The sequence below is a fragment of the Nanorana parkeri genome, unplaced genomic scaffold (genome assembly GCF_000935625.1).
Source record: "Nanorana parkeri isolate BGI_ZX_2015 unplaced genomic scaffold, ASM93562v1 scaffold148, whole genome shotgun sequence".
Taxonomy (NCBI): Eukaryota; Metazoa; Chordata; class Amphibia; order Anura; family Dicroglossidae; genus Nanorana; species Nanorana parkeri.
Window position 1 is genome coordinate 1,276,005 of NW_017306416.1, and position 16,006 is coordinate 1,292,010.

Consider the following 16,006-nt stretch of genomic DNA (forward strand, 5'->3'; position numbering starts at 1 on the left):
GTATTTATTTTATATGTGGGGATGTGGAGGGCCGCAATGTTTACATTGCTTTATCTTAATATTGTTGTTGTTAATATTTATTTTTGTAACTTTATTCTGCCTTCAACATTTAAAAGTGTAATTTCATAAGATAATTTAAGAGGGTGGGTTTAGGGGCGGAGTTAAGGCCGAGGCAGGGTTGGGGTTAGGTGGGGCAACTGGTGGCGAGTAACTCTTAAGGCCTGGCTAGTAGCTCAGGACTTGAAATTTTGAGCCCTGATTAGAGTAAAATGATTTAAATGTGGTTTGCATCCCTATCTCATCTCATATCCTCATGTTATCTTATCTGTGCATAATCCTAATCTGCGGGCCATGTAAACATTTTGTTCAAACACTCAGAGTCATACTTTTATTAATGCAAAATCTTCTGAATTGGCTGTAGCATATAAACACCATAATTTCTTACACTCAGAAATGGTTATATGAGGACATTAAACAAAATAACATCATGTAATCATTTTACCTCAGGCTAAATCAGTTGAAAACATTTGCTGTAAAAATAAAGCCATTCTATATATTAAAAGGAGTCAAAAAAGATGTGCCTTTCCTTTTCTGCATACGTTTGGTAGAATTTGTAGTTGTTTGAGATTTTTATAGACAAGAGAAAATAATTTGGGCCAAATAGCCCATTCAAACATTTAAAATGACTGTAACACTAGTCTGCACCCTCTGTTAAAAGTTCATTTTTTTTTGTTCTCATGTTGTTTTTTATATGACATTCTGTGTGATCATGACCATGCATTCTGTGATGAAAAATTACTACCAAAAATTGACAGAATTTGGCCTTTTTTTTACATTTTAGACAATAGGAAAAAAGAGCTCAAACAGAAGTTACATTTCCTTAAAGTCAATGATTGTTTAAAAGCACAAAGTCAATAAAGTCTGAAATGTCTGCTCACCCATTCTACATGCTTGTTTTAAACCAGTGACTCACTACAATGCAAACCCAGGATTATTAGGACCACACTGGGCTCTGCACCTTTAAAAAGTGGAATGGAGAATTCAATTTTTCTGTTCTCACGGGGTCACATTAAGGTTTTCTGCCTGTTGACAGAATTGCTTATGCATCTCTCTGGAACCAGAAGCGTCCTGGAAATGTCTTCCCTTCAAATGGGAATTTCAGATACTATTCTGCATGTATATAGAAGATAATAGCGTACTCCCAATATACCTATGCATTTCACTGTTTTTTTTCCCCACTGTTATTCATAAAAATGCTAATTAAAATATTTAATATTCATAGCTCACGTGAAAGTCGCGTATTCCCACTTTGTAATGCGGAAAAAAAATGAAAAATGTATTAAGCCGATTGCATAATTTCTATGAATATTCATCAGCCAATAAAGGGATAGAAGGAACATGGGGTTGCTTAGTTTCTAGAGAGCTAAATCTGCATATCGGATATTAGAAAACACACTAGATTTCTGCAGTCTTACTTGTATCCGTCTAGCACAAACATGAAGATTTCTTTATTACTACTCCAAATCATGCAATTAAAATGAATATAAAGCAGAATCTAAAGCTAAATAATCAAAACCATTTAATGAGATTTCTGATGAATTGCTAATTCTTTGTAATTCCTCAATTAGTCTAGCACTGCAGTTCTTAATATAAAAAAAGTTAACACAAACTAGATACTTCCTTCTGTGCTATGAGCCCACGGTGCACAGAATCACTTGGTTGCAATCAGGATAATTTGGAGGTTATACACTAATGAGACGAAGGATCCAGCCATAGCTTCGGCTGATCCTTTGGCTCTCTTCGGCCACCTCTGCCCTTCTTTTCAGACAAACTGAAAGGCTGCTGTACGGGCTATTCACAATAGCCCGTACAGCAGCCGAAGCAGCTGAGTGGCTCAGCCGAGCGAAGGCATATGCTTAAGCCAAAGCGTGGAGAAAGGTTGGCCGAAGCCGACCGATCTCCACGCAAATGACAGCTGGGCAGAGCCAGTTGTGATCTCACGGCTCAATCCGCCCAGTTGTAATGACAGATCAGCCTCCCAAAAGACCTGGGGACGCTGATCTGTCATTAAACAATAACAACTGGACCGGCGACTCTGGCAGGTGCTGGCAAATAGGAAACAGTTAGGCGGAGCTAGCCCCACCCAATTGTTTTTTTTGCCAGAATCTTTGCCAGCATTTTTTAAAATTATTTTTAATTTCCTCTTTTTTATTTTCTTTAAACTATTTAAATGTTTTAAAATGTTCCTACATTTAAAACAATTTATCAGCTTTTTTTTCTTTAAAAAAAAACAATTATTTCACTTATTTTCTTATTCTGCTCGGTCCCTCGGAGGGACCGAGCAGAATAGCGGAGCTGAATTCACTCACTGGCTATTCACTCACTGCCGTTCAGCCCCTATGAAAATAGGAAAATAGGGGCGAACGGCATCGAGTGAGCTGCCGGAGCTTTGGCTCAGCCGATCCAGATGTTGGATCAGCTGAGTCGAACTCCATCTGCAGTCAAAGGCAGTCGATGTACGGCTGATTTTAGCTTAAATCAGCTGTGCAAGCCAGAAGTGAATAGCCGAACAGTGGTCAAGTCACTTCGGCTGGGTTATTCACTTGGCAGCTTTGTGAATAACCCCCTTTATGCAATTGACTGAAAGAAAGATAAAACAAACAGTTCAAATGAATACAACATATCATTAAACCATGCAAAATATTTAACCAATAAGGCCCCATCATGTATATGTGTTTAAAAATACATGCATTTTGATATGTTTATGTTCTGAAGCACACCATCAGTCACTTTGATCTTTGTTCCTACCCTTTTACATCATCCAACTTTGTTGCAAACAAATACCTAGACATTTGGCTGTGTAACTAGTTGTCAGGGACCCAGAGGGGCCGTTCCTTGTCAGGTTCGCAGGCGCAGGCATCGGGCACGGGTAGCTCCTCCTCCTCCCCCCGGCAGGGCATCTGACGCTGGTGTGGCCAATGCGCGTGCGCAGGTCGCGCGCCGGGTGCGCGGTACGGAAGCCGCATGCGCGGACGAGCAAGCATAGTGCGCGCGCACACCATTCCATGCCACGGGTGCTACTCAGGCTGGGGGAGGACTTCAGCCTTCACCACTTGCCCTCAGCCTTGTGACTGGACTCTGACAGGGGAAGCTTCCTGGTTGCCTTGACAGCCAGGGGGCGGTACTGGGTTCCCTGATTATTTGAACCTGGTCAGAGCCTTGACTCATTGCTGAGTTATTCTACCTCATGGTGAACACCCAGCTCCCTCCTGTGAACCCGTTGTTTGATTTGACTTCCCGGCTACCGACCCTTTCGCTTGACCCTTCGACTACGATTTCTGCTGCCTGCCACGACCCGGAACTGGACCTGACTCCCCGATTGGACTATCCTTTTGTACTGCGATTTTTGGACTTTGTTTGTCCCTGCCAAGGGGTTCCACACCTGGCCCGTTACTCCAGCCCTGACACTAGTACAGGAGGGAGCCTGAAGCAGCAATTTCAGACAAGTACTGTGGACCTTCTGTTAGTATTTATTTATACATCCCAGGAACTTTGGTAACATGGCTTTAAATTAAAGAGAATCTATTATGTTCTATGGAAAATTTGAATTCCCATATTTTATTCCCATGCCTTATGTATATAGTTTTCTCTCTATGCATATACAATGTTTGTTTTTACAAATAAACATTTAGTACAGTGCTCCCCCATGACAATGGTATCACAGAGCATGATGGGTTTCCTTAGGAGAAGGCACAACTGCCTACAGCTGCCTGAAGCTGCTTGCCTTCAAGCTTGTTCTCTGATTGAACGGAGCAGAAGGGAGTAAGAGGGAAGAGTCAATGCTTTGGCCTGAATTCCAGCCAAGTCTGGCAAACATGTGAAAAGTAGCCCAGAGCTCCACTTGTTAGCTAGATATATAACAATAAAATGATTATGTGCAAAATGTCATAATCATCCCAATAAAAATATGTATTTAAAAAAATGTTTTATTTTAGTCCTGGGAAAAATAAAGAATACAAAAATACAAAAAAAATCCCCTTTTTTTAGATTAACTCCACCCTAAAAGGGCTCTGTTGATTGTTTAAAAAGATGTAACAAAGCAGGACTTGCAAAAGAAGAGTTTTTATTCTCACCTGTCCCTCTGATCTTTGCTCTGTTTGGGCCCATTTATACCATTGTTAACATGCATTATGCCACGCTTTGACGTGTATTGTATTTAAGGCACTTCATCCATTTGAATGGGCTGTCTAATGCACCAAAAAAATGCATGTGCTGTTAATGGCGGTGGACCAGCACATATGTTACTGTGCTGCAATGCATGTCTGTCTGTGGCAACAGGACCATTTACCCAATACAATAGTCTAAATGGACCCTTCATGAACTATGGCTGCCAAAAGAATTTTCTCATACATCCAGATGTGCTGTATGCTTTCAACCCCCACAGCACACAGCGGTTCCTTAAGCTGATGCCTGTATAACTGCTGTGTCCTGTAGTGACTTAGGGTCTGCTGGAAGGAATCACATAGAAGACAGTGAGGGCTAGACATCCAACACTCTGAGAGTGTTGGGTTCTGAAGAATCTTCAAGCGGTGGTTTCTATTCTGCGCAGTAATGATCAGCAGCACGGATAGAGAGGTGAGTATTTTCCAATTTTTTAATGGAGAAGATACTTTACTTTACATTTCGAATTTTGAGTCACCTAAAGGGGTATGGCAGATGAGTGGGTGTGTGCACTGAAATTAATGCTGTGGTGTTCTTTAATGCTGATGGTTATGAACTGACCACCTCTACATCAATAAAAGATCTCTATAGGGATTACTCTCCTGCTGTTTCATTAACATAGTGGTGGGAGCAGGGTTCTTCAGAAAATGCGTCAAGTGCTGTTCTCAGAAGTGGACAACTCTTTCTTCCCCTTGTGTCAAAAAGAGGGAGCTATTCCTATTGAACTAGGCTGAGCTGTTGTCGTTTTTATCAGCTCAGCTTGAGGAAAACACGCTGCGATTTTTCAATTAAGAAGTGTCAGCGTGCATACCTGCTTGTCTAATCATGGCCACGGAGTGATTTATCCATAACTGATAATGCAGTGTGTCTTATATGGAATACACCAGCTGTACACCTCACATACGCTGATTCTGTCTAACTGGGAGCTGATAAGACATAAATATGCCTTAAAATCTAGTTAAATATTTATGAAGTTCTGGTATTTTTTCTATTTTTTTTAATCAGTTTTAATTTTTTGCATTTTTAATACATTTTACAAGAACAGAGCTCCTTACCCATTTTTAACTCCTCCACCCTCTCAACATTTGTCATAGCTTGAGCAGCCAAAGTATTGCAATTGATGTCTATCTATTAGAAAAATATTTCACAATATGCTAAACTTTTTCCACGTTTTATTTTATAAAAAGAGTTATTCAGTATAAATAATTTTGAAAACACAAAGTTCTGTGCAGGGTAGGACTATGGAAGATATGAGCCCCTAAGAAATGCTTTAGCTATTTACATTTGCCACTGAGAGATCTAGAAGGCCTCATTACCTGTCCTATGAAATCTCTTTAAACCCCCAATATACAGTTAAAGATGTAAAGTATATGTAAATCCAATCACTAAAATCTCATAAGCTTTAACATCTTAAAGTAATTTCAGGATTCATCATTTACATTTGTTAAATCTGCAGCATTCATTCAAAAAAATAGTTGGTTAATATTCAGTTAAAGAAGAACTCTAGGGGGGAAAGAAATTAGTCCTTGCAGTGGGGCTACCCCCACACTGCAAGGGTTAAGTGCTTGTTTGTATCTAGGTGCTAAAAATAAAAGTTATACTCACCTGACTATCTGGGCTGGCTTGTTTTTAGACCGGTGTCTACTCTAGACCATCTCTCCACCTCTGCTGCTGCGGTCTGGATCCTTGTTTCATCATGCTCTATACACTGCTCTATACACTGTACATAGACTGTGTACAGATGTAAGGATGCTAGAAGCAGTCCATCTGTGCAGCAGAAGAAAAGACACACTTCAGTGATCACAGAAGCAGGGAGCCAGCTTGGATAGTCTGATGAGTATAACTTTTTTTAGCACCTAGACAGAAATGAACACTTAACCCTTGTAGTGTGGGGGTAGCCCCATTGCAATGGATAATAATTTTTTTTGTGTGGAATTCTTCTTTAAGGTCTATGTGCAGGTAATTCCTCCAGCATAGTAACAATACTGTGTCCCTGTCCCCAGCTGCATTGTCACCCTGTCACATGCTTTCCTAAGGGGGTTGACAAGTGGCCATGCCATTCAGGAAACTCCTGTCCTGTGAAATGTTATCCAGCCAATAAAGGTTGCCACTACTGGCCTCCTGATGAGGGCAGTTGCCTATCTGATAATCTGACTTTAGTACATTCTGAGTTGCTGACCGGAAACAAATAGGTATGAAAATCAGAGAAAAGTCAGAAGCAGATGGCTCTCTCCCCTCCCTTCGGTATGGGGGAGGTGGCTGTCTGAGCGTCCGGTCACCAAGTCCCAGTGCCATCACATGGAGATGGGCATGGAGATAGGGAGAATGTCTTTAGTTGTGTTTAAACTCCAGCAGCATATACAGGACCTCTTCTCATTGCTCTAAACAGTATAAGAACCTGTTGATGCACCTAACATGAGCAAAGCACAGGTTCACCTTTAAGAACATATTACCTTCAGCTCCTCCCTAAAGATATTTATTTTGTGTCCCTGCCCAGTGAAATAGATATTCCACCACACGCCTTACTGTGCCTGATGAAGGGACCCTAAGTGGCCCCAAAATATTGCCTTTTTGTGACAAGATGTGCACACGCCAATAAAGACAATTTTAGACAGTTGACTTTGGTGTGATGGCGACATACTGTATCTGCCCTGCCTAGTGTGGCACACACTTTGCAGAAAAAAAGTCCTGGCTGGACCCTGTGTATTTTGCAGCCTCATTTATTCCTAAACCTGTGGTATTATGTCTGTGTGGAGTACACACAAGCCATGGGAATAAGTAAGGCAGTGGCATGCATGCACAGTAGGCGCATGACCTGGCCAGGACGTTCTACTTGCAGAAGTCATGTGGTACCAGGCAGAAATGCTCAGATCCCTGGAGCATAGCTAAACATTTGTAACTTACACTGAGGAAGGAGGTGGACAATTTCACTAAAAAAATGAAGCTGTCCTTTAGGGTGTCTTACAGACTTTATACAGCAGCCAGCCATGATCTAAACAATCATTGTACAAACATGCAATTTTTAATTGGGTGAGCTTTGCATGTTTGCGCATATGTAGACTGAAGGGGAAATTTTGACGGCGACAGCCTCCTGGGGAAACAATAGCTAGTAAAATTCCATCCTGGCCATTCAACTGTCATCCTGAGCTGGTAGTGTCAGGGGGAAGCCAAAAGACATACAAATGCTCTCTAATATCTTCAAGCGTCTTTACTCCCCATCATTTGTCGGCCTTGAAAGACAAGCAGTGCACATATTTTATTGTTTGTTATCCCCTGAAAACAAAGCAGTGATTTTTCTGACACTTTGACAGGAACAATAGCATTACCATGGTACATTTTGGGCAGAAAGAAAAGATGAAATCTCCAAATAAATTATTTTTTTCTTCTCTTAGCCGCTCGGTCGGCTGCTGCGTGCATACCCAGCAGCTTGCACTGCGAAACGCCGATGCTCCGTCTCTTGAGAATGGCAGCTAGATGTTTGCACTGCATAAGTAAATGTTAGCTTTGCCTTGTTTTCCTGAACTAACGGTTTGCAAATATTAGAGCCTAAGCGGAGTGGGGAAAAAATATATGCTTGCTGTCTTGCCGTTTAAAAAAAATATTGCCTAAGGCTGACCTGTCAGAGAAATAGCGTTTTCATTTTCAGATGGATCTGTACACGAGATTAGATTAAATATTTTGCATAGGGAATCTTAGATCATTTCTTGATGGGAATAATTACAATGTGTCTTTCTCTTCACAGTTGCAGCAATGGCAAGCTGGCCTCCAGCTGTCAGTTGTGTGACGGTTACTGCTATAATGGGGGCACTTGTCAGCTGGACCCAGAGACCAACATCCCAGTCTGCATGTGAGTATGACTTGTGACAGTGTACCTCCTGACAATACACAGTCTGTGTGAGTCCGAAATAGAACAGGGCCACGTTGTTATGATTTAGTCTTCACCTTCTGCTGTGTAACCTGTCACTGCTAACACCGAATACCATCATGGGGTTATGTTCAGATGTCTCCAGCTCGCTTAAGATCTAAATAAGTAAAATACTGAGCCTTGTTCAGGAGATTGTAAGAGCACTATAATATTAATGAACAAATACACAAATGTGATACATTTAAACTCTCAGCAGTTGAATTTGTTTTGGATGTGTCATTTTAATTTAGGTGGCAGTTATATAATAATATGAACAAAATCCTAAATAGGAAACATAAAAATGATTGATAAAGCTTATAGCTTTCTTCAGAACCGTACATATCAAAGCTCAGTGCATAAGAGCATTCCCTGGAATTCATAAAGAGTGGTGCAGACAAAAGTCGGTGAATGCAACAAGTTAATCTACAAGTCGCCATCAAACTAGCAACTATTGATGATGTGGAACCAGGTCTGACTGGTTGCTAGTACTGCTTACAGTATCAGCCAATCAGTCTCAGCCATAAAAGATCATTTGCTGCAAGGGGCCAGTGGTCTTGGGGCCACTGGCACCTAGCAGCCAGTGACGTTGCATGGCCAAACCTGATTGGTTCCTAGGACGCCGGTGGCCTTTTTTAAAATTTCAAGTACATTTGAAATTAGGAGTTTAATCTGAAAATAAAACATCTCTTTAAATCATGGAAAGGAAAACTGCTGAGATTTAAATTTTGAGATTCTAATACATCCATAGCACTGTAGGTGACCTCTAAGGAGGAGTTGCAAACCTTGACCAGTAGTAAATGTAGGCAGTAGCCATAGTGTTTAGCTAGAAAACGTTAGAAGGTATGCAAATATAAAATCCCCCCTTATCATTTTGGGTGCCAACAATTAATATTTTGTATTTCAGTCAATAGAACCACTAATTTGGTGATCATTAAAGTAACATTTTTGAGTAAACCTATCAGAAATCTGGACATTTTAAACTGAGTATCAGAGGTACATGAATAAGACAAAGTTCAGTTCACAGGAGGCTTGGTGAACTTAGCAAAAAGTCTGCTGAACCAGAACAAAGCACTAAATCCCATTGACGTATATAGGGGCTGAATTTAGTTTTTTCTGCCTGTTTGTAAATGCCAGTTTGCCAGCTTTTGTTAAAAAGGGTATGGGTGACTGGGCACTGCCATGGATGATATGTACCAATGCAAAAAAAAAATAGTGCTCAGTGGGTAAAGGCTCTTTAATGCAGCTTATTGGGCAACATAAAAAATAAACAAATCCTTGAAATAAGGGCCTCTCTGATATTATACCTAAGGTGTACATAGTACCCTTTGTTACTCATTCACAAAAATGTAAACAGTAGATAAAAACACCCACACTGTGATAAGAGTTCTGTATTAGAAAAAAAAATTGTGTCCCCTGTTATAAATCCAGCACCAATCACATTGTCCAGCAATGCTACACCTCACTCATGATAATCCATGGACTGAAAATGTTGATTTGCCGACACAACATGTCATCCGGAGATGTTTACCTGTAGCTACTCCCTTTACAAAAACAGATCCTGGTCAGGTGTATGTCAATGAACCAGCCGGGGATGCTGAGTGACATCATTGAGCATGAGCATATTTGGTCATAGACATTACGCAGGATACCTGACGGCCGGTTTGTTTACAAACAGAACTGTTATTTAGTGGCAGCAGTGCTACCGGGCTCTAAATAATGGCCTTCCAACTAATGTTTGTTTACAAACATCAGCTGGGAGTTTGGGTAGGCGTACTGGTCAAATATGGGCAGTTTGTTCGCACATATGCTGAACTGTGAACAGGCTGGGTTCCTGTCAAACTTATGTTCAACCTGAACTCAAGGCTCTTCCCTAATGGGCATATGAGAAAAAAGTGTAAGCAGAGGTTACCATGTGTTAAACCAATTAGTAGATACAGATATATTGGCAGCTGAAATTATCTTCAAATCTCATTTATTCCTGTAAAACCTAAGCTTGGCTCCACTTCCAAAGCCTTCGTTAGTAACAAAAAAAAAAAGCTGCTCATCACCTTAAAGGACTAATTGAGAGGTGAGAGGAGAAGAGGACTAGGTGAACTCTTAGAAGAAAAATGGAAAGTTGCAAAATACTTTATTTATATCTCTAGATCTACTGGTTGATTTGACATTCTATTTTTATAACCTGTGATTATTTATTTCTTTTTATCCCATGTTTAAAGGCTAATTAAACCCTCGAGTTTTTTTGCATATATCTACTGCTCGCAGGCAGTAGATATATGCAAAGACTTAAAAAAAACCTTTTCAAACAGGTTTAAACTTACCTGTGTCTTTACCGTCCGAACATCTGAAGGGTTAGGGTTAGGGCGAATGCGTAGTTCTGATGTTCAGGCCGAGAGACGAGGAGAGACACAAGGTAAGTATATGGAGCAGCATGCACCCGCACAGACACCGTGGGACATGAGAGAAGAGGAGGACAGAGGAGTCAGCGCTGGGTCGGAGAGCTGTTGGAGGGGCAGCTGAAAAGGACAGTAAAGAAGAGGATGATTGGATTAAGAAACATCATTTAAGGTAAGTCCATACATTAGCATTGTGGGGGTGGGGGGGGGGCGCTTTTGACTTTAATGTCACTTTAAAGCACAATTATGGCCACCTTAAAAAAAATCAAACACCCCCCAACTCATTAGTAATCAAAGTTCTTTTTTTGTAAAATAAATATTCTTACACCTAATACTTCAATCTACGGTGACTGGTCCACTAAAGCCGCTCTGCAAAACAAACTCTGACCAGTCTTGTTCTTGACCTCTCATTGAGGTCATTATGCCAGCACTGTAATCAGTATTGAACTACTGACCACGTTATCAAGATGAGACATGGCTGCGGCTGCCCTTGAGATACCCAGCCAATGGGGGGGGGGGGGGGGCGGCGCTTTTGACTTTAATGTCACTTTAAAGCACAATTATGGCCACCTTAAAAAAAATCAAACACCCCCCAACTCATTAGTAATCAAAGTTCTTTTTTTGTAAAATAAATATTCTTACACCTAATACTTCAATCTACGGTGACTGGTCCACTAAAGCCGCTCTGCAAAACAAACTCTGACCAGTCTTGTTCTTGACCTCTCATTGAGGTCATTATGCCAGCACTGTAATCAGTATTGAACTACTGACCACGTTATCAAGATGAGACATGGCTGCGGCTGCCCTTGAGATACCCAGCCACATCCAGCCCTGAAGATGAAAGTGACTGTAGTTTAGCTTTAAATTGCTGTATGAAAGGTTTGCGTTAAAATTATTTTTATTTTCAAAAATCAGATATTAGATCATAAGTAAGGCAAATTCTGTAAAGAAAACAAAAAAAATTAAGGGGGAGCTGACATTCACTTTTAAAGAAAAGTAAAAAGAACAGAGGTGAAGAGGCTAATTGCCTTTTTCCCCATTTAGCTTCCATTCCAAGTAAGACCAGCGAGGTGAAAGAATGTTAACCATGTTACAGCTACACTTATCTCATTAAATGTATCACCATCGACCAAGGACCTCTCAGTCATTCTTGTCAGGAATGCAGCGGTGAAATAAAAGCCACACGTATCAAAAAAAATACAGTAAACAAAAGATTGAGCAAAGGCATTTGAAAGGTGTTGAGTAAATTTATTGCCATTGCTAGCTGGCATTTAGACTTTGGACTGCCTATTCTGTCAGACCCCTGTGAAATGTGACCTAGAAAACAGCCGCTGGACAGATGCTATAGGATGCTGCTTTTACTGGAACAAGAAACAAAAGTCTTGTATATATAGACAAACTGCATAACAGGAAAATGTAACAAAGTATTTATGAAGTGGAAAACAAGGTCTGTTAGTACATCCAAATTTGACTACACCAGAATTGAGCAAGATCTGTAAAAAAAAAAAAGACAGAAGGGGGAGTTTATCAAAACTGGAGCAGATAGAATCTGGAGCAGCTGTGCAAGGCAACCAATCAGCTTCTAGATTTTTCTTTTTTCAAAGCTTAACCGGACAAACAGAAGAGAGAAGCTGATTGGTTATAATGGGTAACTCCTCCAGATTTTGTCTGCTCCAATTGTTATACATTCCCCCAGAGTATTTTTATAGAACATTGGGCTCTTTGTTATATACATTTAAAAAGACCATCAAAATAAAATAAACTAATAAAAGGTAAAATGTTATATTTTAATGCCTGTCTCCAGCCAAAACCAAGTCTGATTTAGTTTTGTTGGGAGGAGATATAGCTTCTTGTTCAAGTAACAACCACTCCTACCATTTCTGGTCCCAGAACATGAAAATATGGGAAAGTTTCCCTAGTGGGATCCAACACAAACTAAAACTTGATATAAATTTTAGTTTGAATTAAAAATGTTATTTCTCATTTCAGATAGAGTAGGGAGTGGTTAAAACCCCTGTCATTTTATTTTCCATGTGTGTCCCATTCTGTGTCCAGAACACAGAATAGAACCTGAGAGGAAATCACTCCAAAGTGGTGAAAATGCCATCTGAGTTGTTACTGTTACAAGTGTTCCCATTGAATGATTTTCCCCTCTATTCCTGTTCTGGTGGCAACTCAAAATTTTGGATTTTACTCATTTTTTCTTCATAAGGATAGTGATCACCTGAACACAGAGTGCATCGAAGCAATACAAAAACCTGACAAAAGTTCAAAACCCTTACTACTCTATCCAAAGCAAACATATATATATTATTTTGCCTTTAGATACACTTTATCTCATCCCTATTCTATTGAAAACGTTTCAAAAAGTTGGCTGGACTTTAGCTTCACAAGCTTGACAATCTTTTAGCCTGATTTTATAAACTGTAAAATTAAGTGAACTTTGGACTGAATTACCCCAGTGTAATATGAGGTGAGAAAGAAGAAGCTCAGCTTTCCAAATGATTGATTGAAATGAAAGTAAACATGGGTACACATCACCTTATTGTTATAGGAAATCATCTCAGGTTCACTTTGGCTTACCTGACACTTTAATTAGTCATACCCAATGTGTAATAAGGTAGATGAGTCCCCATCACAAAGATGCCTAGGGTAAATATGTTTAGATCTTTTGTATGGAGACTTGACTTGACTAAGCTTGTACCTTCAGATATACTGATGCTGTACAGCCTCCAAATATTAAACCTGTAGCATTGCGTTACTTTCAATATTATAATTACAGAAACGTCACCAGCACACCAAATCCTTATAGGATCAAAGATAAGGATTTGGTGTGCTGGTGACGTTTATGCAATTATCTGTATTTGGCGGCGCCACCCGCAGTCATTTCGAGCACCCCTCCCCGATCACGGGGTCATACCGGTAAGGAGTGCAACTAGCCTTTTCTTTTTTTTTACATTCAATATTATGACTGTAAATTCTGATGCTGAAAGGATGAGGGGGGGGGGGGGTATCCTTATACTATAAGGTTCCCCTTCTTATAGTAGAAAACTGAAGAGTCCCTCAAGTTTAATAAATGCTCCACCTTGTTACAAATGGGCAAGATATTTAAATAAGTTTTATGCATCTGCAATTCTTTTTTTTTTAGGAAGGTAAGGATTAGAACTCCAAACAGTTTTTTTTACCTCTTGGCGCTAATGGCTGCCGGCTGAACAATCCACTTGCTGTTGCATAATCAAAGTTTTCAACAGTTTATCACAATTTTTCACACAGACTTGAGGGGTTGCTCATCCAAGGCTCTTGGGCTTCCACGATGCACATAAAAAAACAAAAGGTAACAGAGCGCCACCTACGCGTATAAAATTGTTTATTAAAATAAATAAAACAAGGGAAGTATGTACTCACAAACAAACGTTTTCATCACGCTTTAAAAAAAAAACAAGTGGCCATACTGTCTGTTAACCCAACATGGTATCACCCCGACTACCACTGTACCACGGCTGCCTCCGGACACATCACCGCCCCGTCCACCGGCCACAGTCAGCTTGACGCATTTCAGGGGCAAGCCCATGATTCTGATGAAGGGGGCTTGCCCCTGAAACGCTTGACTGTGGCCAGTGTTAGGTTAACAGACAGTGTGGCCTGTTGTTTGTTGTTAAAGCGTGATGAAAATGTCTGTTTGTGAGTACATATTTTCCTTCTTTTATTTATTTTAATAAACAATTTTACACACGGAGGTGGCGCTCTGCTCCCTTTTTGTTTTTTAAGGATTAGCACTCCTGCTGTCTGCTTCCTTGCTAGAGAGGTTTACTCAAGAGGTGAGGGGAAATCTACCAGTGGGGACCATTTTTGTTCCAGTGACAAATGTCTTAGAAAAGAATTCCCACACTTTGTAAACATTTCTTCTCACTTCCTGTAGTCTCTCCAGCGCAGGAAGTTAAGAGACATCTCATCAATGGAAGACAGGCAGTAAAAAAAGTCAACTGACGGGGCTTTTAATGTTTCCTTACTATCTAATGCTAAAAAAAAAAGTTTTAGATATATGTCCACGTTAAGAGTTTATTTAACATTTAAAGTGAAGCTTTCCATTCCTCAAGCATGTAAACATACTGGTGCCCTCCATCATCTGTTTCAAATGCTCTCAAGTGCCTGAATGTTTTGCCAAAACATTAAGGCTAAGCAGACTAAACAGTGCAGCTACTGGCTGCAAGTTTTGAATTTTTGTCAAAGTCATCAGCTCAACACTCATCTCCATCTGCAACCACCTCCCCCTACTACCATTTCGAAATTGGGGACACTTGACTGTCACAGGAAGGGCAGAGGTGTCTTTAATGTGTGAGCTGTAATTGATATCCTAGCTTCACCTTCTGTATGTTGTGCAGATGGCAAGATGGTGGCACCCAACAGGGGACTAGCTGGAGGCAGAGATTTTGTACACTGTTTATGCATGGGTAAATGTTTTATACTATGAATAAGAACACACTTGTGACTCGCTAACACAGCGGTCTCCCGATGCAACCTCTACCCCTTAATAATATAACATTAGCAACAAATAAAGAACAGGGGTTTAGAAAAGAGGTATACAGTCACTGCCTGGATACATTTTGGTAAAAATATATAAAGTTTATTGCACACTGAATAAAAAGTATAAAATCATAAGTGTAACAATTCATCTAACACTGGCATAATTTCTAATAGCAAGAACATATATGCCATACAATGTGTCAATCCCCATAATACAATTGTATGCAGTCCCAACGGTTTTCACATCATGCTTCCTCAGGGGATCATGGATATCTCTAACAATGAAAAGTTGCACATGGAATCAATTCTGAACAATACAGAATATCCTTAAGAAATGTATACATTTTTACATACATATTATGTATAGATTTCTTAAGGATATGCTGTATTGTTCCGAATTGATTCTATGTACTATTTTTCATTGTTAGAGATATCCATGATCCCTGAGGAAGCATGATGCGAATCGCGTTGCGCCTGGATACAACACTCTCCATTCGCACATAGATGTGGTACCAATTATGTACCTTGTATTATGGGGATTGACACATTGTATGGCATATATGTTCTTGCTATTAGAAATTATGCCAGTGTTAGATGAATTGTTACACTTATGATTTTATTCTATTTATTCAGTGTGCAATAAACTTTATATATTTTTACCAAAATGTATCCAGGCAGTGACTGTATACCTCTTTTCTAAACCCCTGTTCTTTATTTGTTGCTAATGTTATACTATGAATAATTTATATTTGCCACATGATTGTCTATTATCATAGGTTGATAGCCAACATGTTTTACAGGTAACCGAACCCCCTTCTTCAGGGTTTTGGATATTAACTTAGAAAAATAGATAACCATTTGTACCTCACTACCTCATTGATGCATCCTTTTTTTGTGCTCCTTTACTTGTAGACTTCAAATTCCTCTAGGGTTCCTCAGCTGAAAGTGGGTAACCCTGGTTTAG

The 16,006-nt window shown here is 39.9% G+C and overlaps 1 protein-coding gene across 1 annotated transcript in view; it reads left to right on the top strand.

Moving 5' to 3' along the window:
• Positions 1 to 16,006, top strand: part of LRP1B (LDL receptor related protein 1B) — a 1,026,358-nt gene that overhangs the window by 981,061 nt on the left and 29,291 nt on the right. The window contains exon 87 of the mRNA XM_018554232.1: positions 7,964 to 8,068. Coding sequence (XP_018409734.1) covers positions 7,964 to 8,068 — 105 coding nt within the window. The remainder of the gene's footprint in view (positions 1 to 7,963; positions 8,069 to 16,006) is intronic.